The sequence below is a fragment of the Pipistrellus hanaki genome (genome assembly GCF_964339955.1).
Source record: "Pipistrellus hanaki genome assembly, chromosome: 20".
Classification (NCBI taxonomy): Eukaryota; Metazoa; Chordata; class Mammalia; order Chiroptera; family Vespertilionidae; genus Pipistrellus; species Pipistrellus hanaki.
The window spans coordinates 7,392,092-7,419,320 of NC_140522.1; the positions used below are offsets into that span (position 1 = coordinate 7,392,092).

The window sequence follows — 27,229 nt, forward strand, 5'->3', positions numbered from 1 at the left end:
CACAACTCTTTAGTTTTGTCCTCATGTAAATTGTTTTCCTTAACTGCCAAATGGTCTTTAGGACAAGTTAATCTGCTCAGGTCATATCTTTTCCTTTCTCTGCCTCCCTCCCCATATCCTGTTTCTGTATAAAACTTTTCAGTAAGTTCCATTGAAAACATGCTAACATGGTCACCAGTGCTCTTTAAAAGATCTTCCACCCGGCCAGTGTGGCTCAGTGGTTCCCTGTAGAATAACTACCCGGGCCAGCAAGGTGTGTCCTCTGCTGTCTGAGGTTATGGTCAGCACTGCAATTGGTAGGGAGCCCTGCCTTTCAGGGGGGCAAGTAGAGGATTCATTCTCAATTATAAATACAGACTTGATGCAAGGGCAGCATTGAACTTGGCCTCAGCATGTCAATATTTTAGCTAACACACAGGGCCATGACCACTTCAGGGGAAAGAAAAATGGTTGATGTTTCATAGGAAACACAGGCTGGAGCGAGGGGAGATCGCACCATTTGCACTCTTACACGTCGATTCTGTTCAGCTTAGCAGATATAGCTTCCTGAAGCTATAATACTTGGTGACTGAAAAGATGCTTGTGAACCCTCAAGACGTGTCTCCTTCCACATCACAAGCACGATGGCCTTGGCTTACACCTGACGTGTGAATAGGGAAGCTAGTCCTTAGGATGTGAAGCCAGTTACGTAGTTGTCTCTGTTTGCAGGCGTTCCTCCCTTCACCATATGTAGCTTGCCGTTCATTTGTGCCATGTGTAACTGGCTCATGTAGTGATTAAAATAATAAGCAATGCTTGATCATGTTTAAAATAAATACCAGGGATAAATTCTTCTATTAATTAGCGAGAGCTTATCCAAATTAGCATTTGTAATTAAGAACCCTTGTTCATTTTTGTTGCAACCTATCGGATATCCCGGGCTAAATCATGAATGCCAGTGTAACTGAGCATTAATGATAGCTGGCTTAATTTTTAAGTATAGTGATGTCACTTATCCTAATAGCAACGCATTTTAGATACTATATCAAACATAGAAGATGCACGCGGAAATTTGGATTTAGCATGAATGAAAATGTGTTAGATTTGCTTATTGAGCCACATAACAAAATCAGAATGTGTCCTCTGCAGGCAGAGTTTGATTGCACTCTGACTGAGTTTTGTATGGCCTCCTGTTTCCTTAAGTCCCATGACATATCTTTCTATTGAAAATATTCTCCCAGTCTATAGCTTGTCTTCTTTTCTTTTCTTTTTTGTTAATCCTCATTCAAGGATATTTTTCCATTGAATTTTAAAGAGAGTAGAAAGCAGAGGGAGAGACAGAGAGAGAAACATTGATGTGAGAGAGACACTTATTAGTTGCCACCTGCACGGGGCCCAGGAGGATGGAGCCTACAACCAAGGTATATGCCCTTGACTGGAATTGAACCTGTGACCCTTCAGTCTGCAGGCCAGTGCTCTGTCCACTGATCCAAACTGGCTAGGGCTGTAGCTTGTTTTATTTCTCAACATTTTTTTCCAGATCAGATGTTTTCAATTTTCCGTCTTGATCTCTTCCACAGTGGATTTGCTTTGGGTCATTTTTCAGAATCCTTAGGTACTGCCTTTTGTATTTTGTCCAGATTTTTTAGTTGTAATTACCCGGGGGGGGGGGGGGGGGGAGGGACTGGTGTGGACTTACTCCATCAGGGCCAGAATCAGACCTGTGTGGTGCTTTTTAATTTGCAAAGTTATAAAAATTAGTTTTGTCCCATGAATATTTCTGATTGCCACTTACCATATAAAAAACACACAAAAACATCAAAAACTGTAAGATTTTTTTTAACTTCAGAAGTAGGTGAAAAGCCATGGGATTAGTGATCTAAAATCCTGGAAAAACTAAACCTTAAGATGTTGAATGTTATTCAATGTGTTCTGAATCCCAGCCCTAGAATACATGTTGTCTTACTTAAGTACCTTGTTGAACTCTCATTTAATTTTTATCGTTTTTTTTTTAATGTATTCTTTTAGTGTTTTGGGAATTTTTTTTAAATTACATGTTCAATTTAAATATTTGCTGGAAATTAATACTTTTTAAAAAGGAGCTAAATAAGGTTGTTAAGGAAATTTATTTTTCACCATATGCAGAAGCCTCTGTTTAGTTCAATATTCTTCGGTGACATGAGCTGCCACCAAATAGCAGAGGACTCGCTCAGTTCCACTGGTGGCCAGTTCCCTAGTAAACAAGTCACATCCTCTTGCCTAAGGCATTTGGCCTTTGTGAGTATAAAAGACCACAGACACCTACTGTGCCCGCAGCACTTTTTATGAGGTCTGGAGGGCACTGAAGAGAGAGAAGGCAGAGCCCCTGTCTGTAGGAACCTGTCTGGAAGAAAAGAAACCAGGGTGTATGTTGGGTACAGATTTGAAGGAAATACTTTTTGAATAAAAGTAGAGATAAAAAAAAAAATCACAGACATTATAGAACAAAAATTTTAGAATATGTAGAAAAGAGGAAAATAGGGACAACAAACCCCACTGAGCCTCCTTAGTGCATATGTAATTCTGTCTACCACCCTCCTCTTTTCCAAGTTAAGCTATTTATTTCCCATAGCTTCGTAGGTCAAGGTCAGTCTTGATGCAAGTACTGGAGATTCCCTGAGAGAAGATGAAGGTTGTGAAAGAAGGAGCTAGCATGAGAATTCAGGAACCTGCTACATTCTGGATTGGTTTTCTTTATTGTTATATTTTTTAAAATATATTTTAATTGATTTTTTACGGAGAGGAAGGGAGAGAGATAGAGAGCTAGAAACATCAATGAGAGAGAGACATCAATCAGCTGCCTTTTGCACACCCCCTATTGGGGATGTGCCCGCAACCAAGGTACATGCCCTTGACCTGAATCGAACCTGGGACCTTTCAGTCCACAGGCAGGTGCTCTATCCACTGAGCCAAACCAGTTTTGGCTTTATTGTTATTTTTTTATATAAAGTAGAAAGCTTTGTGCTTGTCTTTATTTTCTGTAAAGACTTGTCCTTAACTATCTCTTGGATTACAGCTCTTAAGCAGACAAGGAAGTACTTAAGTAACATTTAAAAAATTAACATATCAATGTCAGTCAGTTTTCTAATGAGTCCGGGTTTTCCATGTATTATTGGAGTTCCCTGTGCAGAAGGTACTGCTGAGACTACTGAGTCACAGGGAGGTTGGGGATATTTAACAGAGGTGAGCAGTGTCACAAGCAGTTTGGAAGTCAACACATTTTTCCTAGCGGAAGATGGGCACCGACAGGAGGGAATGACTGGGGATGTTGTTCAATACAGGATTAAGACCAAGAACCAGAGCTTATGGGCACCAGCAGAATCTGCCCCAGAGGTCACAGCGCCTAAGGGAAGACAATGCTCAGCATTCACTTAACCTCCCTCACCTAGTCTTCTTGTTGGTCTAATGCAGTGCTTAGGCAGACTCACCACGTGTCAGAAAATATCCGCAAGGCATTGTCTCACATTGACCCTCCGGATTTCTCCATGCTGCCTGGCTATTATTTATTAAGATGTATTGGGGCAAGTCTCAAATGGAAGGAGAGATAAAAGACAGATCTGCTAAGTGAAGAAGTGGGGTTGAGCACAATGCCACAGAAACTCACACTAATCCTGGAGGACTCCACCTGCCAATCAAACCCATATTCATTTTTGTAAAAAAAAAAAAAAAAAAAAAAAAAAAAAAGATTAATAATGGCTTGTTAACTGAGCATGCTGGCAGATGTTGGGAGGAAAGAGATGCGATCTCAGGGCATCCATGACCAGGCGATGACTGACTGACCAATTTCAAAGGATGCTATGAAGGATCGTGAAGTCCAGGTCCATGTGTGTTTTGATGATAGTTGCATCTATATTTAAAGCTTCTGTCACTGGAAGCACTCTTGGTGTTGTCAGGCTGTCTAGTGGGCCGGGCGAGCTGCAACTTCTTGCAATTGAATGTCAATAAGACCAGAGCAATTTTGGTTGATTCATAGCCCCAGCTTAAGCATATTCACTCGCACAGATTACATTTGACAGATAGTTACCTTCAGCTGAACTCGGTGGCGAGAAGCTAGGGCGTGCACTTGACAGTGAGCTCTGAGTTGATGCCTAATGTTTATTTCATATTCTGTTTTTACCTTCCCTAATACGGCGTGTGTAAATCCGTATTTAAATATATCCTCAGCTCATGTTTTCGCCAGCCCACTTGTTACCTCTGGACAGACCGCTGTAACGGCTCCATTTTATTGTTTTAAGAAAAATAACTTGCATGCATTCCAGCTTTAATTACACCAAATCCAATCAGTGGTGACTAATTTAAAGTGTTTCCTTGGTGAGCAATTGCAACACTATAGCGTGAAATTGCTCAAGTGAGGGTAGAATTCTTATATCTCTAAAAACTTAGTATTCAACACGGGGTGTGTAATTATGAATAGCGAGAAAGTATGTCCATATCTACTTGCCTTATCGGTATTTGTTTATCTTCTGTCAGCATTGAGGTCCCTTTTGTTCTTGAACCTGGAGGTAGAATTATCCATTTCAGGAATATTTACCCCTTTAAAATGAATATGGTTTTAAAAACATTCTGAAATGTTTTCATTGAACGATAACATACATATAACCCAGTACACTGTAAAAAACAAAAAATCAAAACCCAGTGTCGCTGCCCAGCCAATGTTGCTCAGTGGTTGAGCATCGACCCATTAACTAGGAAGTTATAGTTTGATTCCCAGTCAGGGTACATGCCCAGGTTTCGGGCTTAATCCCCCATAGAGGTGTGCAGGGAGCAGCCAATCGATGATTCTCTCTCATCATTGATGTTTCTATCTCTCCCTTTCTCTCTCTGAAATCAATAAAACCATACTTTACAAACAAACAAACCGTTGTTCTTTATGAATATTTAAATTGGAAAATAATTAAGACTTGGGGTTTTATGTTCAGGAAGAGATGCAGTTATTGTGTGAATTCAATCTTGTACTAAATTCCCAACTTTTCAGTTACATTAAATTCATTAAGATTCTGGCTGGGGAATTTAAAGAACATAGAGATCTTATAACCTGGGCCTAAGTTCTGTACAAATAGCACTGCAAAGGTCTGGAATCCTGTATTTAACTGGGCGAAGGAGAGCTGTGTTTGCATCAGACTCACCTTTCCTTGGAAGTCGTGATTTCAAACCAAACCCGTTCTACTCATGCATTTCCATCTTTTCTAGAATCTGAGACTTTAAGACATCAAACAATTCAAATTATATAGTTTGCATTTCACACAGAAGAAACACTCATGAGAAAGTTGATAAAAATATATTAATTATTTTCTCCACATTTACTGGTATACTTTCTCTGTCTCACTCTTTTCTAAAACTGACAGTCAAATTTTTTTTTCTCTCTTTTACTGACAGCTAGTAAATGTACTGACAGTTGAGAAATAAGATGTAAATGTAAGTCACTGTTATTTTGTCCACCTGATACCTGAGCGTTAGGTGGAAATGCTTGGCTATATTTGAAAATAAAAATGAAATGATTTCCGATGGGAGGAAGATATATATATATATATATATATATATATATATATATATATATATATTAAAAAACTGCTCTCTGTAAATAAAAATGTGTTAGAGGCAATATTTTAGTGCATTTAGAAACATCATCCTTTGCTCATTAGGCTGAGACTAGTATTTGCATTGAAGAAAATAGGGCAATTATTTAAGGTGTGCATTTACTTTCTGTTCCATTAGCTATAAATCTTTTCAGCATGAAATTAATGGAGAGTTTATAAATGGAGCAGAGGAACCAGGTTAAGAAGTTACTATCTGATTAAGAATTTTCTCCTGATGAAATATTAGATCCAGGATTTAAATTGCTTCATGCTAATTAGAAAAGTCCTGTTTAGTAAATGTAACCCTTGAAGAAATGCTTGGTTTGGTGTGACGAGTTATCTGTTGGTAGAAGTATGCTGGGTTAACCTGGACTAATTATTTTATCATACAAGGACTAATTTCTCACTTCCTTTAAAGAGTGATTTGCCATTTGTAAGTAACAGCTGAGTTATAAAACATAAACTAAATGGTAGTGTTCCTTTAGGTATGACTTAAATGGTATTCATAGTGTTTTATTTCATTTTTCCCACCTCAATATTTTCCTTATATATGTGGGCATTGGGAGAAGGAGAAGCCTTGGAATTTATAGGTTTTTATATGCAATTATAAGCTGATCAATTTCATCAAGAAATGTGCCCTTGTTTTACTTATAATAGATGCTCCAAAAATTCCTTTTAATTGTTTTTCTCTGCTTGTGTCTCTACTTCTTACATTCTTGCCCTTGTACTGAATCACATGTAGCTTTGTGAAGATTTGTCATAGAAGATTCAAATAGATTTGCCTTTAAACAGAGTGATTTCACTATCCCTTTGATTGAAGACTACACGGGGAGGCAAGAAAAGACCCGCCTGATAAGTTACAAAAGGCAGGAAGGAATCCCCTCACAGAAAAAGCAGCAGGAGTTTCATTGCCGCCTGTGACACACTATGTAGGTTGTAGCTGGGGCTTGTCCTCCATGTCACTCTTTGATTCCTCTCTCTGTTAACATGGCATTTGCATTTCGCTCTGCCTGAGAACCAGGCCATGCAAATGCCTGGTGACAGGTAAGAAAGCTGCTTTCATGGTGGAAGTGAGGCGTTTTCTTGTTCACTGCATTCACAACAAAAATGCATCCTCTGAGTCTTAAATAACTGGGAATCCCTTTGTGCATTTGAAATTTCCATTTGAAGGCAAAATATTAAAATAACAAAGGGTGGGCATTTTTTACATTGCAAAATGACAAAAGCAACCAAGTTAGTTGGTTACTGACAACCAGAACTAAGAAGGAGCAGAACCAAAAGAGAGAGCTTTACTGGATTTCCAGTGAAAGATAAAAGCCTTAAGGAGGAGATGCTTATGTATCATTTTAGAGTGATCGCCTGAGAATGGAAAACATTTATAGAAAAATTATATAATATTTAGCTTTCTCTGGCTTATTTTGCTTTGTATAATGCTCTCTAGTTCTATCCCTGCCATTGCAAACGGTAAGAATTCCTTCTTTTTTAGAGCAGCAGAGTATTCCATTGTGTAGTTGTACCACAGTTTTCTGATCCACTCATCTGCTGATGGGCACTTAGGCAGTTACAAATCTCAGTTATGGTGAATTGTGCTGCTATGAACATAGGGGTGCATATGTCCTTTCTGATGGGTGTTCCTGTTTTCTTGGGATATATTCCTAGAAGTGAAATAGGTCAGTCAGAGAAAGATAAATATCACAGGACCTCACTCAAGATCAGAGAGCCAGGAGAGCCTGATGCACTCAGGGAGATATTTGAGTTGGATTCTCACACCAGAATCTTGCCTCATCATCCCTAATGCAGACAGTGTAAAAAACGGGGGAGAGGGAAGAGAGAGGGAGGGTGGGTGGAGATGTCTTTTTAGGTTAAATGTTCAAATAAGGTCCTTCACGTCTGTCTCTGTTAGCACAGAGCATTGCAAACCCTGAGACACATTTGGGAAGTGTTGCTTTAAAATAGACTTTAACACTTGAGGATCTGCATAGGGTATTGTTGATTGCTTAACAGATCCTATGTCTGCCTACTGACGTCACTGCCCAAGCAGGATCGACCACATTAACTGCTAAGGTACTTCAACCCGCCTGGAGAGGGCAGACTGGACTCCCACAACTCTTATACCCAAAACTCCTGGTCTCATCTATAATAATAAAAGCATAATATGCTAACTAGACTCAATGTCCTTCTGGATGACCTTCCAGACAAAGCCAGGGCTGCGAGGGAAACCCGGGTCCCAGGTGCTTGCTGGCGGCTGGAGGGAAGCCCAGGTCCCGGGTGCCAGAGGGAAGCTGGTGCCAGCAGCCAGGAGAAGGAAGGCCTACTCTTGCATGGATTTCGTGCATCAGGCCTCTAGTAATTATATAATGTTCTGTATCTGAAGAAAATTGCCTAAATGGCATAATGTTGGTCTTAGATAGTTTAACTTACATGGGATACTCCATGCAGAAAAATTTGGTCTGCACTGAAGGACTTTTTTTTTTTTTTTTTTTTTTTTTTTAAATCAGGTCAGCTTTATCCAAGTAAATGGTGAAAATGGGAAGTAGAAACAGAGTCGTTAAAAAAAAAAAAAATGGATGCCAGAATCTGACTGGTGTGGCTCAGTGGTTGAGTGCTGATTCATGAACCAAGAGGTCACTGGGTCTGTTCCCAGTCAAGGCACATGCCTAGACTGTGGGCTAGATCCCTGGTAGGGGGTGTGTAGGAGGCAGCTAATTGGTGATCTTTCACTCTCAATGTTTTTCTCTCTCCCATTCCCTTCCTCTCTCTCTCTAACCAATAAAAACATTTTTTAAATGGATGTCAGAGTTTGTTGTAACTGCCACACGTTGTTGTTTTGAAAGCTTATTGCTTGAATCTGGTCACCTAATTGCTAGTACTGTGTTCTTCAGATGGCGATGTGAATGTCTAAATTACCTCTCTCACTTTTCCCCAAATTGATGACACTATCTCACGATTTGTTGTTGTGAAGGGGAAAAAAAGAAAGGAAACTAACTGTTGGCAAGATTCCACTTCAACTTACAAATGACTCTCAGGATCTTTACGACATCAATCGAGTCCTGGCACGGGCTAGGTTTTGGACTGCTCACAGAATGATTTCCTGTACGTCCATCTCCATGCTGAGAGCTTGATTGATGACCCTCTGACGTGGGGTCAGGAGTGAGTTCACACTCTGGTAGGGCTTTGGCTCACTCCCTGGCAATGGAAACAGAAACCCACCTTTTATTATCCTTCTTCAGGCTTTAGGTGACTTAATTGTATGCAACTTTATCACTAAAATTTAGAGAGATTTAAACAACTGGCAGAGATCTGGGGAAAAGGAGAGGCGATTTAAAACTCAACACAGAGGGAATGATCAGCATAAATGAAAGACTTGGGGTAACTTTGAAGCTTCTTTTCATTTTATTGTTTCTTATGTTTTACCCTTTCCTACAACTGACTTATTCCCTATCTTCTCCACTTCCCTACTTTACTTAATTTACATGAAAATTTAGTGAGTTTCTAAAAGTTGCTATTATTACTCTTCCAGGAAATGAGAGAACAGCAGTGAATAACACAGCAAAAGCAAAGTAAAAACCTCTTCTAGTGGAGTGTATATTCCGGGCAGGGAAAGGGGGACTAACAGTAAAAAAGAAAAATAAATGAAATATGCAATACATTAGGTGTGGATAAAGAGAATAATTGTATAGGATAGGGGGTTAGTAAGGATTGCGGGCTGTAATATAGATCAGGTAACTAGGAGAGCTTCTGATAAAGTGACGTTTGAGAACATATCTGGAGGATGTGAAGGAATAAGCCAGCAAGTGACTGTAGAAACAACGTCAATGAGTGGAAATAGAAAATACAAGGATTTGAGGGAAATAAGTGCCTGGAATATCTGAAGATGGAAGCGTAGCCAGAACAGAGAGCATAGGCCATCCTATCAGGAAATAAGCCAGAGGTAACTGGAGATGAGACTGACATGCTCTCATTGTGTTTTATCAAAGAACTCTCGGGGTGCTGTCCGGGGCTCACAGAGTGTATCAGGGAGGCTAGTTAGGAGGCCAGTGCAGAAATCCAGGGGAGCAGGAGGTGGTGGCTCAGGCTAGAGTGTAGCAGGCGAGGTGGTGAACAGTGAGTGGATTTTGGATCTATTCTGAAAGCAGGACCTCTGGATTTGCAGTATCTACAGAAAGGGATTCCGATCTACCCCTATTACCCAGGAAATCGACAGTAAATCACACCATTGGCGGGTTTTCCATCATCTGTATGTGTGAAGTAAGAGCTTTTCTTTTTTGAAGTGGAGAGAAGAAGAGAGTAATTGAATAGTTTGGGAAGAAGCAGTCATGACAGTTTCATATCCCTCCAAATCAGGACAAAGGAAACTGCTTGCGTTCCTCTGTGAAATTTTTAGAGATTGATTACATTGGAGGCTTGTTGTAGGAAGTTGTAATGTGGGGAGAGCGTGAATGGATATCCAGGGAGAACAGCAAACCCAGAAGATCAGAGGCTCTCAGAAAATGTGGCACACTCAGGCATAGATCACTCCCTGGCCCGGCTTGTCTGAGTTGCTCAGAGAGGAAAAAACAGAAATGTGTGTGTGTGTGTGTGTGTGTGTGTGTGTGTGTGTGGAAGGGGGTTGTGGAGGGTTGGGGGAAGGCAAGGACAGGAGTTCCGGGAAATGGGGGTCCAGGAAGAGGACTGAGTGTTAAAACAGAATATATGTGCTCATGGGAAATAAAAAATAGAAACAAAAACAAACAATATATATCTTTGAGGACCATGTCTGTGTATGAAGACAATTTCCTATGCATCTTTCCTATAGTCAAAAAGAAAGAAGCTGGCCCTAGCTGGTTTGGCTCAGTGGATAGAGCATCAGCCTGAGGACTAAAGGGTCCCAGGTTTGATTCTGGTCAAGGGCAGGTACCTTGGTTGCGGGCACATCCCCAGTAAGGGGTGTGCAGGAGGCAGCTTATCAATGTTTCTCTCTCATCGATGTTTCTAACTCTATCCCTCTCCCTTCCTCTCTGTTAAAAAAAAATCAATAATGTGTATTAAAAAAAAGAGAGAGAGAGAAAGAAGCTAAAAGCAGTTATTCAGTGATTCAACATAGTAATGAGGACATGTGCACATCACAGATATTTGTGGTCATCCCCTGTGATTAATCTAATTGCCTCAACTGCTTTTTTTAAAAATATTATATATATATTTTTCCCACTCACTGCTCACCACCTTTTCTGCTATTAAGCCAGAGAGACAGACAGAGAGAGAGAGATGGCTTAATAACAGAAATGAAATAGATTGGAGGATTTATTTATAATGAAATAATTAGAGGAAGACTCCTGTGAGTGAGGAGCAAGGTCACGCTGCAAAGGCGAAGAGTCCCCATGTGACATATTTCATCTCTTCAGAAATGGTGCCCTTCTATGGCTCAGAATTGTGACCCAGCGGAGACGGTGCTGGTGGTTTTATTTTTGGAGTATCAATTAGCCAATCAATCAGTTCGCAGTTATCGAGCATCTGCCCGGCACGTAGGGCACGCTCATCAAATTTGCAAATGACACAGATCCGGAGGATGGTAAATACTCTGGATGGCAGACGGAGCGTTCAAAAAGATTTTGACAGCCCGGCGCGACGGGCTGAATGGAACAAGATGAGCTGTAATGCGGGTAAATGGAAAGCCCTGTCCTTGGCTCCACAGAACGGGTGGTCCTGCCTCGGCAGGGCAGCGAGTGGAAAAAAGTCAGTATTTTAGCCCATGGTCAGCTCTACCCAGTGTATCCCTTTGGGCTGCGTGACGTCATTGCCAAAAATCTCACAGGCGATTTTGGAATAGGTTAAGGTGATAATCCTGTTTTAATGTGGCAAGTCAGACCACTCATAGAGATTGGAGTGTTTCTGGAGCCACATTTTAAGAGGAGAGAGATCGCAAGCCATGCTGTATTGAAACATTGCAGAAACTAAACATGTATATTCAGAAGTCATGGGAGAAGGACACCTTTCTTTGCACCTGCACAGACTCTGTCTTGGAAAAGGTACGCAGGTTGTTGGGTGAGACCTTAGTGGTTAGAGCTGGGGCTTATGTTTGTTATAAGGTGGTATCTTTCCATTCATCTAGCCCCAGTTCTAACCATTGAGATCTCACCAGACAGTCCGAATACCTATTCCATGACAGAGTCTGTGCAGGTTTGTTCAAAGACAAAAGCTCTCCCCAAACCTGCAGAAGCAGAATACTGGAGCCATGGGACGAACCCCTGGATCCTCATTTTGGGGTAACAGCTCTGCAGAGGGACAGTGTGAGAAGCCCGACCAACTGTGCTGTTTGATACATACGGGCTCCTTGAGAGAAAGGAAGATGATTTCATTCTCTTGGTCTGCCTCATAGGGCCAGGGTGGGTATGGGGTGACGCCTTATTGAATTGCATTTAAATTGGGAGGATCCAGATGACAGGAAAAGGATAAAATGATTTCCCAGGCCAGGAAGTCTGAGCAGGTACTCACTCCGCCAGGGTTTTCCCCACCCCACCCCCTCGGTGCTGGTGGCTAGCAGGCCTACAGGAGCAACCAGGATTTGACCTTGCAGTAGCACCGGTGATTGTGGGCGTTGATTGTAGTCCAGGTGGGCTTAGTTGCATTTTTCCCCCTTGGTAGTTTCTCAGATATCTACTGTATGATGTTCGGGAATTTTGAATTATACTCACATAAGAGTGGCCAGGAATTGTACTTAAAAAAATCTAACACACTCTTGTGCTCAAGCGAATGCTTACATTCTATATCTCAAGGATACAAACCAGACCAAAGAGGCTAAACTAAAATGTGAAACCCTGAGAGAATGAATGAAGGCGTGTCTTTTTTTTCCCCAGTGTGATTTTGGATTTCTTAGGAAGGGTCTAAGGCTTTTCTGCAGCTGCTACTGATGTTACCACTTCATTCCTTCCAGCCACAGCAAGGAACGTGGGTGAACTCTCTTAATTCTCACAGGGGAAGAGAACGAGACGGGTGGAAAAGGGCTGTCTTTTCACAAACCAGGGATTCTATCGCATAGATTTCTATCCCCCTAAATAGCCGGCAAGGGGGTCATCGGAATGAGCTATTGCAAAAAGCCACCTCAGTTTTCTCGGTTCTCCCGGGACAGGGCCCCGAACCAGAATTGCAAAGTGGTTCAGAGAATCTTGGCATATAAATCGAGGCACGGAGCACCAAAGGGGTCATCCCACTTACAGGAAGGCACGTGGTAGGGGGGAGGAACAGCGGGCCAGAGTGTCTTGGGATCATCCTTAATCATTTTTTTTAAGCACCAAGGAAGTGAAAACCTCGTAGAATTCACTGCATGTGACACCGAATCCTTCCACCAAGCAAATATGTGATGAGTTGATAAAAAAGAAAGGGGGGGGGGGGGAAGAAGAAGGTCCTGAACTCTTGACTGCAGATATAATACAGTGAACAGAGAAAATCAAAAGCACGCTTTCTATCTGCCTCCAAATAAAGGTGCACTTAAACTTGTAAAAGACAACATTTCTATTTGAATGATATGACAGAACCGTCACAGGAGTGTTACCTGCCATAAAGCAAGCCTGGAGAATTATGGCCTTTATTAGACCAGTGACACTGAGCTTTCGCCATACATTTCTAACTTCTGTCCCTCTACAGAGACAATTTTCTTTTCTTAAATAAACTGTCATGCTAGTGTTAATATATGGCCGGCGCGCTCATGCTCTGAGAATACTGCTGATATAAAACATGTATATGTTAGATTGGTAATAGTATCTTTAGTGTAGCTGACTAGAACAAATGGGCTTCCCTCATGGCTGTGCTAATGTGATAAAGGAAAATTGGCTGTTCATCAGCTTTTGGCTGGGCAGACAGTGGAGAGGGAACCACATTCTTTTTTTATGCATTAATACCATCGAGAACTTTCCACGAGTGATATTTCATGTTGCCCCGCGTGCTGCTCAGAGATGTTGTAAAACATGAGATAATGCTACAAATAACAAAGGAGAAAAGCCGGTATCTTTTATAATGATAACAGTCAAACACCAAATGACAGTAACAGGCTGTAAAAAATGGGATGCAAAAATAAATAAATAAATAAAATGAAAATACAGTTCCTCTCCCTCAGCGGGGAGGTAGACATTCAGACCCATAGGAGTTGGCGTGTGAGTGTGTTTAGGTCTTTATGTTAAAGCTTTGTTTTACAAACCAGTAAAAGGCAACATTGGGGAAGCGGGTTTAAGAAAGAACCCGATGTAAATGAAAGAGGTTGATAGAATGGAGAAAAGCCATAGTAGAAAATGTTCTATGAATTAATATCCCCAAGTAATTTTTTTTGTTAATATTCAGATTTTTTGTTTGTTTTGTTTTGGGAAGGTTTGTTCAAGGGTTCCTAAGGCAGACACATGACTTAAAGATGCTGGAGAATTGTTTGTTTGCATCGTTTTTTTGTGTGGCAATTTTAATAGAATAGCAATTGAATGCTATGATTTGATATATTTTTTTATTAAAAATGTCAGTCTCTAAACATTCCAACTACAAGACATTAAATTTCTCTCTCTTTCCTGACCCCATCCATTTCACCAGCTTTTGTTTGTAAGTCAGCCCCTGGACTAATTAGAGTATCTATGATTTCTTTTACATTTTAGTACATATACCGAGAAATATGGTAATAAATATATTTTATTGATTTTTTACAGAGAGGAAGTAAGAGAGATAGAGAGTTAGAAACATCGATGAGAGAGAGTCATTGATCAGCTGCCTCTTGCACACTCCCTACTGGGGATGTGCCCACAACCAAGGTACATACCTTTGACTGGAATCGAACCCGGGACCCGTCAGTCCCCAAGCGGATGCTCTCTCCACTGAGCCAAACCGGTTTTGGTGACTCCTTTTACATTTAACTTAAAAGCAGTTAAATAGGACCATTTGTAGAGAGTACAGTTGAGGTCCAAACAGCCTATCAGTTTATTTGAAAGGTTGCAATCATTGAGGATTTTCTAGAGATACCATCTATGAAGTCATCTCTATGACACTTTGCATTGCTACTCAGGGATCACTACACACAAACAAAAATTTCATGAGGCTGAGTGGTGTGCATCAGGGGATCACCAGGCCAGAACCCATGCAACAAGCCTGCTGGCCACCTGTTTCTAGGAAGTTTTACTGGGAGACATTGTGCTCAGTCATTGATGTGTGTCTCTGGCTGGTTTCCTATTACAGCCGCAGAACTGAACAGTTGTGACCTGGATTGTTTGAGCCACAAAATCATTTGCTTGCAAATAAAAGAAAATTACTTTCTGGCTGTTTACAGAGGAAGTTTGCTAATGCCTGTGTGGAGAGTTATTAGGTTGCTAGAATAATTAGCCTAAAAAAAGATCGGCAAATTTATTTTTATTCTATGTTGGGAGGGTACAGCTGAGAATTATTAACACCTGAGAAAGTAAATATTTATATGAAGCATTTTGCATTAGCAACTTAAATTGAATCATATCTATGTCACACATACATACATATTTGGAATATCTGGTTGTGACTATTTTTCATTTTTGTATTCATTTTTGTTTATTTTCCAAATATGGATATGCCACTTTTAGTAATTAAAGAAACCACGTATCTTCAAAAATTTATAAAAGGGTGACTGTCAGAGCTGATAAATATACAGGACAAACAATTGTGTGAGCCAGTGAATGTACTGGTAGGTACCATCACAGTCCAAGACTATAATATGCAGGCTTATACCTAGTTATATAAACGCAGACATACATCATTGAACCATTCAAATAAATTCTTTTGTCCTACCAACTGAAGAAAATGGAGAAGTAGAAAATTAACTTGAGAAAGACTACTGAAATGTAGTTATCACAAAATTAAAGGATACGCCATTAAACTAATGACGGTGATAATGTCTTCCAGGTGCATCAGACAAAGATCAGTTTCTTCATCAATGGTTTGGAGGAGGACAGCACAGCTTTTGACTCACAAACTCTAAGTGGTCCAGTTGTAGACTTTGCCTCTGGTGCTACATGGATAGGACAGAGTTTCAATGGTAAGATTCTGCCTTCAGAAAATCATTTATTTGATTGTATTGTTACTGTGTCAAAAATAATACTTGAAAATTTTAGTACATATACCTAGGAATAGGGTTATAAATACAAATTTTCCAAAATGAAATTACAGTACAAATGCTTTCTTTGAGACATTTAAAAATACTTCCCCTCTATATGTTATAGACAACTTTTCATGTTAACATGCCTTCTCATTTAAAACTGCAGTGTGCATGATTGTATAGCTATAACAAAAACTTTTTATACTTGTTTTTATTAAGCATCTGTTATTTCTAATATTTTGGTATTGGCAGTTATTTGATAGAAAACACTGTGTATATGTATTTATATTATTGATCTCGTATGCACATACACACACAATGATATGTACAAATGTACATACACACACATGCACACATTTGAGCAGTTGTCTGATAGTGGAGTTCCTTAAGACCTTAAATTTTGGTATCAGTGTACCTGAGTTCAAATCCCATCTCCCCACTTAGTAGCCACGTGACCTGAGTCATCTGACTAATGTCTCTAAACTGTAATTATCCCAAATTAAAATGATGATGATGAAGATGATAATGATACTACAGTTTCATCTGAGGATCGCATGAGGTATGTCATGAAAAGCATAACTATTTTCCTAGCATTTGGCATATAGTAGTTGTTCAATATTTATTGAATAAATGTATAACTATAACTGGGCCTTGTATATACTAAACCATATTGAGATTTAATGCTATTGTTAATATTACTATATTTATTTTCCTAGCATAAGTCCATAGAAATTAGGTTGAAGTATATGGTCATCTTATATTTTAATGCATATTAGACAGATTGCCCTCGTGCATAACAACAGGCTACTTCCTGTTGTCCATATTTTAAAATATGGGCAAATACTTTCTTTCTTAAACAGTAGCTGACCTTAGAAGTTATTTGTTTTTTTTCACCTTTGCCATTTTTCTCATTGAAAAATATTGTCGGATGCCTCTTTAAATTATTTGGCCATTCGTAAGTTTGAGTAGCTTTCCATGTGTCTTTATCGTTTGCATTTCATTTGCTGTGTGTTTGTATCCATACCCTGGAGTTTCTTTCTTATTTGTAAAAGCTTATACATGTTAAGAATGTTATGCTCAGCATGTCTTCTTTCCAGTTTTTGGGAAGCATTTAAAAATATTCAAAAATTTTAAGAAAGGCATAAACATGGGTGCAACATAACACATAAGTATTAAGTAGCCAGTTTGATGAATTTTTCATCTATATCAGTAATTAGTATAGTGAAGAATTTTATAAAGTTCTCTGCATGCAGAATTTCTTAATAACACATTAAATCTTAGGAGCCTTGTTTCAATATTTAATCCCCATTAGAACTTCTGAGAGTGTTTTATTGCTCAAAGTATTGCTCAAAGTATTCAATAGCCCCATAAATTTGTCCGCGATGCATGCTGGGCTTGAAATGAGTTGCTCATATGTCAGTGTCCAAACTGTGGTATCCATGCTTCAAAAGGGTAGTGTGCTATCCACTTCCAAACTGTGTGGAAGCAAATTTAATTTCCGGTTACAAAATAAACCATTGGAAAGGGTTTATTTCAAATGTTACTTAGTTCTTATTATGGCTTTCCCCTTAAGTTCCTTAAGTTCCAAGCATCACAGAACTGAAGGAGGAAAGAATATTTAAAAATAAATTTTCTCTTTATTCCATCAATTTATAGGTATAGTTGTACCTACTGTATCTTTTCTCTAATCAGAGATGGCACATCGTCTGGCTCATTACTTCCGCCTAATGAGCCAGGCCCATGCCACCTCTCTAATCAGGAAGGAGATGGGCCCAGAAGGTTCCCCTGGACGTATTACAAGTCATATTCTTTCTCACTTGCTCCTTTTCTTTAAATAATAATAATTTTTAAAAAATGAAGTCACTGTCCTCCATACTCTTGCCCATGCCTGAGATGGTTTCATTCAGAGGAGATTATCGTGGCTGCGAGCTGCATTCAAGGTGCTATTGTATAGGCCAGGCCGGCTGTCTGCTTTGGGGCAGATGTGGTCCAACACGGGGATCTCCACAGAGGGCCTGGAGGAGACCACGGGCCAGGCTTCCATGTTTCCCCATGTCTGCACCCGGCCTTCACTAGTGTGTTGGCTGCCTCAGACTTTTTCTTCAAGTCTCATCTCTACATAGCATAACTTTCTGAAAAATATGTTGCCAGTGACAGTTTCTGTTACAGCTGGCCTTGTCTTTCCACAAAGCCTTGTACACATATTCATGGACTATGTAGACGTATGCTGAGTACATATAAGGTACATATACACACATATGTACTATATACATATATAAATCATATTGCATGCATACATGCATACTATAACGATAATGCATACATAATAATGCATATGAAATACATGCATATAATGCACACCAACAGGAAAATCTTACTTGGCCAGGCAGGTTTTTTAATAAACGAATAGAACACCTTACATCATGTCAAGCAACACGTGTCAGTTCATGCAGAGTGTTTTCTTCCAGCTCTCCTGAGAGCAGCCTCAGACCGTCCGGTGAGCTAGGCTTACTCTGCATCTCTTATTCATAGGATGCCCTAGCTCTGCCCCACTTTCCTCCCGGGCACCGCAGGGAGCTGAGCACTGAGCGCTCCCATGTTCTCTATCATTAAGACAAATTAAAAAAGGGAATAATTAAGAAACAAACGCATTCGAGGATGTGCTCATTTGGTGCATTGGTCGTTGCTCTAAATTTAATATTTGAAAACCCCCACTTAATAGTTGATTTGGCATTATTCATTACATCCCACCCCATCTTGTGTCCTCATAATCAAACGCCAGCTAGAACGTTGCCATTTTTAAGTTGTTCTCATAATTGGCAATGTAACGAAAACCATAGAGGTGGTAGTTGTTTTACTTTTTTTCTCTTCCCAGTCTCTTGGACTTAGCTGTTGGTAAACCTTAAATAAATATCTGCTAAATGAATTAATAACATGTTGTGTGGTTTAAGGTTGATATCTCCCTCCACCTTGAAAGGTTACCTAATTGAATGCAGCTTGGACTTGGAACTGGTGTCTTGGAAGAACTGTGACAAGGTGGTGGAATTTTGAGACTATGCTAGGATGCCATGGACATGTGAATAATTCACACTCCAGAGTAGGAGGTTTTTAGTTTATCCTCATTCATTGAAGGTTTCCTCCCAACTTAGACTAACACCTGGTTAGTCTAAGTTGGGAGGAGACTCCAGCTGGTGCTCTGGAGCTTGGAAACCACCCAGGTGGGATGAGAGAGTGGGCAGTCTTCCTCTCGCTACTGCGGATGCTCTGAAAATTGCACTTGGGAGCAGATGACAATCAGATTTAGGGCTGATGGGCTGATAGATTTACAGGTTTATAAACTGGAGAGAAGTTGGAATTGGGGAGGGGACTTCTGGAGAGAGATCACAAGTTGGGCCAGTAGATGATAGACTGGCCCAAGTATTCACTTATGATGTCTAGGGAGGAAATTATGAATGTTAATGTTATTCATGTGGAATTAGCAAAACATATGTATTGATCTCTAAGCGTTTGAAAAGGCTGTGATATGTACATGATTAAAAGTTGTTTTGCTTTAAAGGAATGCCACTTGAATATTTGTCAGCCACTGCTTGATAAAACTTATTATACTATGTATATGTATGTGTTTTGTAGGTTTAGAGCAGTTTGTTGGAAGAATGCAAGATTTTCGATTATACCAAGTGGCACTAACAAACAGGTAAGCAGACATGGTATGATAAAACTCCAGAGATATAAACTTAAATGCTGAATTCACTTAAGTAAGTGTAGCATGAAGATTAGTGTTAGGGTGGAGGAGGGCATAGAGGGGATAAAGTATGATGGAAAAATAAAATAAAAAACACATTTCTGAAGAGCAGTACTTTTAATTTGTTGTTTTTTTTTAACATATTTCTTTTTATTAATTTCAGAGTGGGAGAGAGAAGGAGAGAGAGAGATAGAAACACCAACGATGAGAGAGAATCATCGATCAGCTGCCTCCTGCACACCCCCCATTGGGGATCGAGCCACAACCCAGGCATGTGCCCTTGGCCGGAATCGAACCTGAGACACTTCAGTCCGAAGGCTGGTGCTCTATCCACTGAGCCAAGCCAGCTAGGGCTGAAGAGCAGTTTTGTAGTAATTTGGAGGGAATAGAGTTTTTCCAGGGAGCAAAGATGTCATTGAATAGTCACTTCTGGTCCCACTTAAAGCCCGATAGCCAATGAGATTGAATGAAGTGACTAAATGCGATTTAGTGAATGGAATAGCTGCCTGCCTCCGCCACTCCCCACCAGGGTTGAGGGCAGGAGTCTGAGTCTCTCCTTCGACCTGGCTGCTGGTATTGGCCTACCTCAGATGGAGGACAGGTGTCACGTGGAAGAATGCCCACACACACACAATGACTAATTTTGTTCTAGAACAGGTAGATTGCCCTTAATGGAAAAGTTAAGTCTGTCTGCCTGGAACTGGCTTCCTTCTCCGGCTCTTGGCAGCTGCCACATGAACTGTAGCCATCCGGGCGTTCTAGGTGCCAGCGTCGGTACCGATGAGTCACAGGAAGCCGCTGACAAATGGCCTTGGCTGGAGGCCCTTCCCCTGAAGCAGCAGCAGATGAAAGTTATGCTGTTGTCTTACTTCCTGTGGATGAGCTGGAGACGCATCCATAACTCATTGCTTTCAATGTGTCATCGGTCACTCAGTGGTCAGTTAACAACCTGAGTGAACATTACCTTTCTTTTTTTATTACCAATAGGCACTGTAAAATATTATGTGATTCAAATAAGCATATTGCAAATAGGCACCATAAAATATTATGCTATTTTAAAACATACCTTGCTAATCAGACAAGGGACTGTGCATGCTTCATGATAGAAAATGCTAGAACTTAAGAATTTAATTTTTTTTTTTTTTAAATAAAATGAGCGTGTTTCATTTTATGAGAATGAGTATGTTTATGGGGCCAGGGATGAATCTGGTGTTATGTTCTGTGTAAAAAAATTATGAATGCTTAATAGATACTAATGAAAACATCAACATAGTGGTATTTGTTTGTAACATCCCTTAGAACAGCGGTCACCAACCTTTCGGACCTTACAGACCACAGTGGTCTACGGACCACCCGTTGGCGACCTCTGCCCTAGAATATCTATGGCTGTTGAGTATTTGTCCTCACCGTCTGCCTCTTGACCTCCAGAGAGATTGGGGCCATCTTTGCTGGAGCTCTGCCCACATTGCACGGCCAGCCCCACTGCCGCTGCCCGGGCAGTCACCCGCGGGTCCATCCCCTGCGCCAGCGGTTCTGCATTCCCAACGACGCAGAGGACACGACGGGGGACAGGGTGTCCCGGCTGCATCCCGAGGCCCACCCTCTCTCTTTTGTCAACGATGAGGATGTTGGGACTGCCTGGGTTTCCCGTGTGTTTACGAACATCACCCAGCTTCATCAAGGAGTGACTCTTTCAATAGATTTGGAAAATGGACAGTACCAGGTAACTTGAAGCAATTTGGTGTGTATTCATTTCCTGTGGGTTATTGCAGTAAATGGGCCACTAATTTAATGGCTTAAGGCAACGGACATTTATTCTCTCAGAGCTCTGAAGATCAGAAGGAATGAAACTATTCTTCTGGGTAAGGGCGGGTCCTTCCTGCCTCTCCCAGCTCCTGGTGGCTCCTGGTGTTACTTGGTTCACGGCAGCATCACTCCGTCTCTGCCACCAGGTTCCAGGGTCGTCTTCCTGTTTCTGACTGCCAGTTCTCCGTCCTCCTCCTCTTGTGAGGACCACCCTGCTTCCAGAAGGGTCTCCTGTTGAGACTCCTAACTTAATTACATCTTCAAAGACCCTACTTCCAAATAAGGTCACATGCACAGCCACCAGCAGTTAGAACTTGAACATCCCTTTGGTTGAATTATAGAATTCAAACTACCTCAAGGTAAAACCTGAACTAGGCAAACTGAACATTACCTCAGTAATTTATGAAGTGGACATTCCTAAAAGAAGATATGCAGGGCCTAAATTGTTAGAGATTGTTATAAAAATCATTCAAAACTGTGAAACATTCATTTTGTTAAGTAACCAAATTAATAAAAAAAAAACAAAAAAAACTGGTGCTTATTTTAAATAACTATTTGAGAGAAACATATACCAATAATTTCATGGAAGTAATGTTCTTTATAGCAAACTTCATATTGATTTTCACCGTAATTTGTAAAATCCTTGAGAAGATGCATAGCTATGTAATGATAGGTTATGTTGCTTTTACTCCAGGGCTGTGGCATTTCTGAATGTCTATGAATATTTATAGTGATTATGAGGAAGCAAACATTGTATTTGAATGCAACAATTCCATGGTTTGATTTATACTGATGGGTTAAAACTTAAAAACAACAATGGTAATGATTAACTTACTCATTTCCAGGTGTTTTATATCATCGTTCAGTTCTTAAGTCCACAACCAACAGCAATAAGGATTCAGAGGAAGAAGGAAGACAGCTTAGAGTGGGAAGATTGGCAATATTTTGCTAGAAATTGCAGTGTTTTCGGAATGAAAAACAACGGACATTTGGAAAACTCCGATTCTGTCAACTGTCTTCAGCTTTCAGAGTATGGATATTTTTGAAAACATTCTCTTTGAAGGCATTTAGGGGTTAATTCTCATATAGACTATGGGATGGTAATAGCCTCCAGGTAAACTTAAGTCAGTAGGCTAGTAGAGTCTTCCCTTCACCACCATCTCTTGAGGCAAATTGGTCTAGGATTCCTTCCAACATTGGATTTTAAATGATGTTTAAACTTACTGTAAAGACCTTAGAGTATCTCTTGCCTCCAGTCTCATCTGTGCTTTATAATCTGACTTTAAGATTGCTTAGCAATTTATCTGTATCAGTAGAATTTTTATGATGTCCTCAAGGAAATGTCTTACTATGTTTTTCCATGATGGTCCTGCATGCACATGAAATCTTTGAACTATTTTTTCCCAGAATGAAGAAGTTGAGCTGTTACATAATATGGTGTTCTGATTTGTTTTGGCTAAAATATGAACAGCTTCTCATGATTGCAAATATCTTTCCTCAACAGTTTGACTCCCTATTCCCGTGGCAATGTCACATTTAGCCTCCTAGCACCTGGACCGAATCATCGTCCTGGATACAATGACTTCTATAACACTCAGTCTCTTCAAGAGTTTGTAAAAGCCACGCAAGTAAGACTTCATCTCCATGGACAGTACTACACAACGGAGACTCCTGCCAGCCTCGGACACAGATACTACGCAGTCAGCGAAGTCACCATCACCGGGAGGTAGGGGTTCACGGCGGTGTGCTTTTCACTGTGAATTTTGGTTTCCAGATCGTTGTCAGACTTACTCAAAACTGTTAGTTAAGCTTTTAGAGCAAGCCACATCCCGAGCTTCAAGTATTAAAATGCTTTCCTACTTTAAGATTTTGGGAGGGAAGATTTGTATGTGAGTCTTTTCTGTCTAAAAGATCGCATAGCTATAAAACCAGTTTTCAAAGTATTGGGTTTAGAAGTTATGATAACCTGGGTCTGACTAAAAAATAACATAAAATATTTTGATTGGTGTGTTCTGGATTATAATTTTCAAGTGTTCTTAAAATCAAAGAGAAGGAGTTTGATTTTGGGATATAATGGTGCTACCAGTTAGTTTGTAAGTACTGGGCTTGGTCTCCCTGAGTTCACAATTCATAACTTTATGAAGAATATTTATTTTCCTTTAAAGGAATAATCTAATATGCCTTAAGTAATGTATAACTGTCTGACCATAGTTGAAAAGTAGACTCTCAATGTTTAAATAAATGGGTGAAGGGCTCCACAGCAAATGGTGACCAAATAGACTACATTTAGAATTAGGTTGTACTACAGGGGTCTTCAAACTACGGCCCGCGGGCCACATGTGGCCCTCAGAGGAGTCTGATCCAGCCCGCCAGGTTTTTTGGGCAGTGAGCGCAGCCGAGGTGTTGCAGTAGGAATTAGTAGTTCATATAGTCCGGCCCTCCAACTCTCTGAAGGACCGTGATCTGGCCCCCACTTTAAAAAGTTTGAGGACCCCTGTAGGATGGTGTGTCCTGTAAAGACAGTGCATCTTTCAAAAACAATGCAGAATACCCATCTGTGAGCTTTCTTTATTAAGTAATAGCATGATTTAAAAAAATACAATTAAATAATCAATTTTTGGAAAGAAAAAAAAATAAAGTTGGTTAACTTTAACCTTCCACTTATTCTAAACCTGCTAGTCTTAATTATAAGTTTTGAATAGTTTTATTAAATGTCTTCTCCCTGGGCAAGTTTGCCACATGGTGGATATAGGTGTACACAACCCAGGTAGGCTTGAAAATTTCCTTTACCATCACTGTGGTTTGGATATTGATGAAACTTCCTTCAATACTTCATGATTAATTTAAAACTTTCCATGAGTCCTGGCCAGCATGGCTCAGTTGGTTGGAATGATGTCCAGTGATGACCAAAAGGCTGATCTTTCCAATCCTGGTTTAAGGCACATGCCCCACCCCTCTTCCCTGTAGGGGGCATGTAGGAAGAAACCTTCTGCTCTCATCTCTCTCTCTCTCTCTCCTTCCCCTTCCTCTTTCTCTAAACATTAATAAAAATAATTTTTAAGAAATATGTTTCCATGAATATCCACAGGACTAAAGAGAGGTTGATTTTTGTGTTAACACTCTCACCTCCCTTGTTGAATTCACACAGTGGGTATATACCCAGGTCCTTACACGTATTAACAGTTGAGCTGCTGTTTCCAGGGAGCTGGCTGACGGATGCTCCTCTTCGCAGGTGTCAATGTCACGGTCACGCCGACAGCTGTGACACGAGGAGCCAGCCCTATCAGTGCCTCTGCTCTCCGGAAAGCTTCACTGGGGGACTTCAGGTGAGTGCTGTTTTATGCTTGGAAGCCCCCAAAGGAGGGGGGAGCTTGAAAAGTAGCGAATATAAATTCTTCAAATTTACCAGAACTTTTGGCCTATCTTCTAGGTATGAATAAAAATATTTGATAAGAATCCGAAATGTCAATTATCTTAGAAAAAAATTACAGAAAAAATAAAAGCCCTCAATAATGTTGAAAATTTCTTTTTTAAAAAGAAACCCTGAGAAATAATTAATAAAACTAAACCTTGAGGGTTTCATTATTTTTCCTTGTTTCATCAGCTTTATCCTAATTTGTAAAATAACTATGAACAAGAGTGAGTAGGTTTTTCAAGAAATTATAAATAGAACTACCATATGACCCAGCAGATTCAGTTCTGGATATTTATCTGAAGACATGCAAAGCACTCTTGAAAAGACATGTGCACCCCTGTGTCTATTGCAGCATTATTAGCAATAGCCAAGATACAGACATAACCTGAGTGTCCTTTGGTGAATGAATGAATAAAGCAGTGGTTGCCATTTGTGACAGCATGGATAGACCTAGAGGGTGTTATGCTAAGGGATATAAATAAGACAGAGAGAAAGATAGTGTATGATTTCACTTCTATTTGAAATCTAGAAACAAGATAAATGAACAAACCTAACAGAAACAAACTCGTAGATACAGAGAATAAATTGATGGTTGTCAGATTGGGAGTTGGGAGGAATGGGTAAAAAAGAAGGGATTAAAAGTACAAATTGCCAGTTATAAAAATAGTTCCAGGGTATAAAATAATAAACATAGGGAATATCAATAAAATAGTAGTAACTATGCATAGTGTTGGTGAGTACTAGATTTATTGGGATGATCACTTCCTAAGTTATATGTGTAATATAATACTGTATGCTAACTGTAATTTCAAATAAACTTTAAAACTGGCTATTAGTTTGATAAGATACATTGTTTTCGTAGCTTCTCCTATTTTATTTTGACTAGTTAGTTCCCACCCACCTCCAACCCCCAGTCTCCTCTCTCCCTCTTAGTGCCCAATCCATGTTTCCTCTTTCCTCTCTCTTGAATTTCTCTCATTGAAGTGATTAATATTTTATGATTCTTGGGTGATTTCATGCTCCCCCTTAAAAATAGAGCCGTTAAATGGATCCCAACTCAGGATTGGTTACAGAAGTCACGTTGGGACTTTCAGACTCGGTCTCAGGTGGTGACTGTTAGATTACGAACGAGTGCAATAATTAACCATAATTTAGGCGGGGAATACATTTTAATGCTTCTTATTTAGACATAAAGTGCCTTTAGAAAAACAACAAGTTGACTTTTTTGTTATTTCCCTGTTTGACACCTTTTGATAATTTATGAATTTGGCCATAAATATAAAAGCAACAAATAGCTTCCACTTTAGCAAAATTTGGCAAATGCAGCTGAAGGGAGAAAGTCAATAGACTGTTACGTTGAGTGATTTCTCAGTCCTATGTTTTCAACAAGGTGTTGAAAATGAAAAATGATTTTATAAAACATTCATAAGCATGGCATTCTCTTTTTGTTATCATTCACAGTGTTTTAATACATGCGGGACTCAATGTATCTGAAAAAGTTGTCTTGCCATAGTTTGAGAATATACTGACTTGAGTGCTTTACACATTGCCCTTCCTTTTAAAATAATGTTTTAAGATAAGCCATTCATTTCCTTTTGGAACCAATGTTCTTTTTAAAGACCTGGACACAATCCAAAAAGAATGTCTTCAATTTTGCAGTATTATGCCAACCATTAATAATATTACTCAATAAACAGGGCTTTTGTGAATTACATTACAGCCATTTGGCAAACAGAGGAACACGTAAGCCTTGAGAATATGCCAGTTCTCGGCAATTGTCAGGCCTGTGAGAAAGTGATGTTAGCAGGAGTGAAAATGAATGAAGTTGGGAAAAAAGCAGTGGAATGATGAATTCAGGAGCAAGTTCATACATTGAGCCGTTCTAGGGAATTTTCTGTATGAAGCATTTTCAGTTGTTCATAAAGGTTATATCACAAATCGGTGGTCCATAGGGGTATTTTTTGTTTTAATTTTGAAGAAGAATTTTCTGGTATATAGGCTTCTAAATTTCTCCACTCTACCTCCCTTGCTCTTTTTCCTAACTAGTTGTGCCAGTAGCTTTATTGCAATACAGTTCATCTGGTCCACCAGCTCAGAAAGTCCATCATCACTTTCCAAGAGCATGTGCTAAGTTCATAGATAAAGACCACAACCTAGGAATTAGAAGCTCGGGTGTGTGACGTATATGTCAGCTAAGGGTTGTAGAGCTACAATGGGCATATTCTATTTTTTGTGGGGTTTTTTTGTTTGTTTGTTTTGTTAATCTTCACCCAATGATTAACAGATTTTTTTAATTGATTTTTTCCCCATTGATTTTCAGAGAGAGTGGAAGGGAGAGGGGGAGACAGAGAGAAACATCGATGTGAGAAAAAACACAGTTGCCTCCTACATGCATCCCAACCAGGGCTGGAATCAAACCTGAACACGGGCGTGTGGCCCTGACCATTATCAAACTCAGGACCCTTCAGTCCATGGGCCAATGCTCTATCCAATGAGCAAACTGGCTGAGGCTGTGCCCACTTTTTTCACTAATACTTTATTGACCTGTTTTAAGAGTTCAAGTGTTGATAGAATCTAGCTTGAAGAAAAGTGTTAGGAGTTGA

At 39.9% G+C, this 27,229-nt stretch overlaps 1 protein-coding gene across 1 annotated transcript in view; it reads left to right on the forward strand.

Annotated features, from left to right (window-relative positions):
- The window catches only part of USH2A (usherin), a gene marked incomplete at its 5' end in the record, with an annotated part of 394,535 nt that overhangs the window by 10,427 nt on the left and 356,879 nt on the right, over nucleotides 1-27,229 (forward strand). The window contains 6 exons of the mRNA XM_084868505.1: nucleotides 15,471-15,603; nucleotides 19,294-19,357; nucleotides 20,834-21,128; nucleotides 22,057-22,241; nucleotides 22,716-22,937; nucleotides 24,444-24,537. Coding sequence (XP_084724631.1) covers nucleotides 15,471-15,603; nucleotides 19,294-19,357; nucleotides 20,834-21,128; nucleotides 22,057-22,241; nucleotides 22,716-22,937; nucleotides 24,444-24,537 — 993 coding nt within the window. The remainder of the gene's footprint in view (nucleotides 1-15,470; nucleotides 15,604-19,293; nucleotides 19,358-20,833; nucleotides 21,129-22,056; nucleotides 22,242-22,715; nucleotides 22,938-24,443; nucleotides 24,538-27,229) is intronic.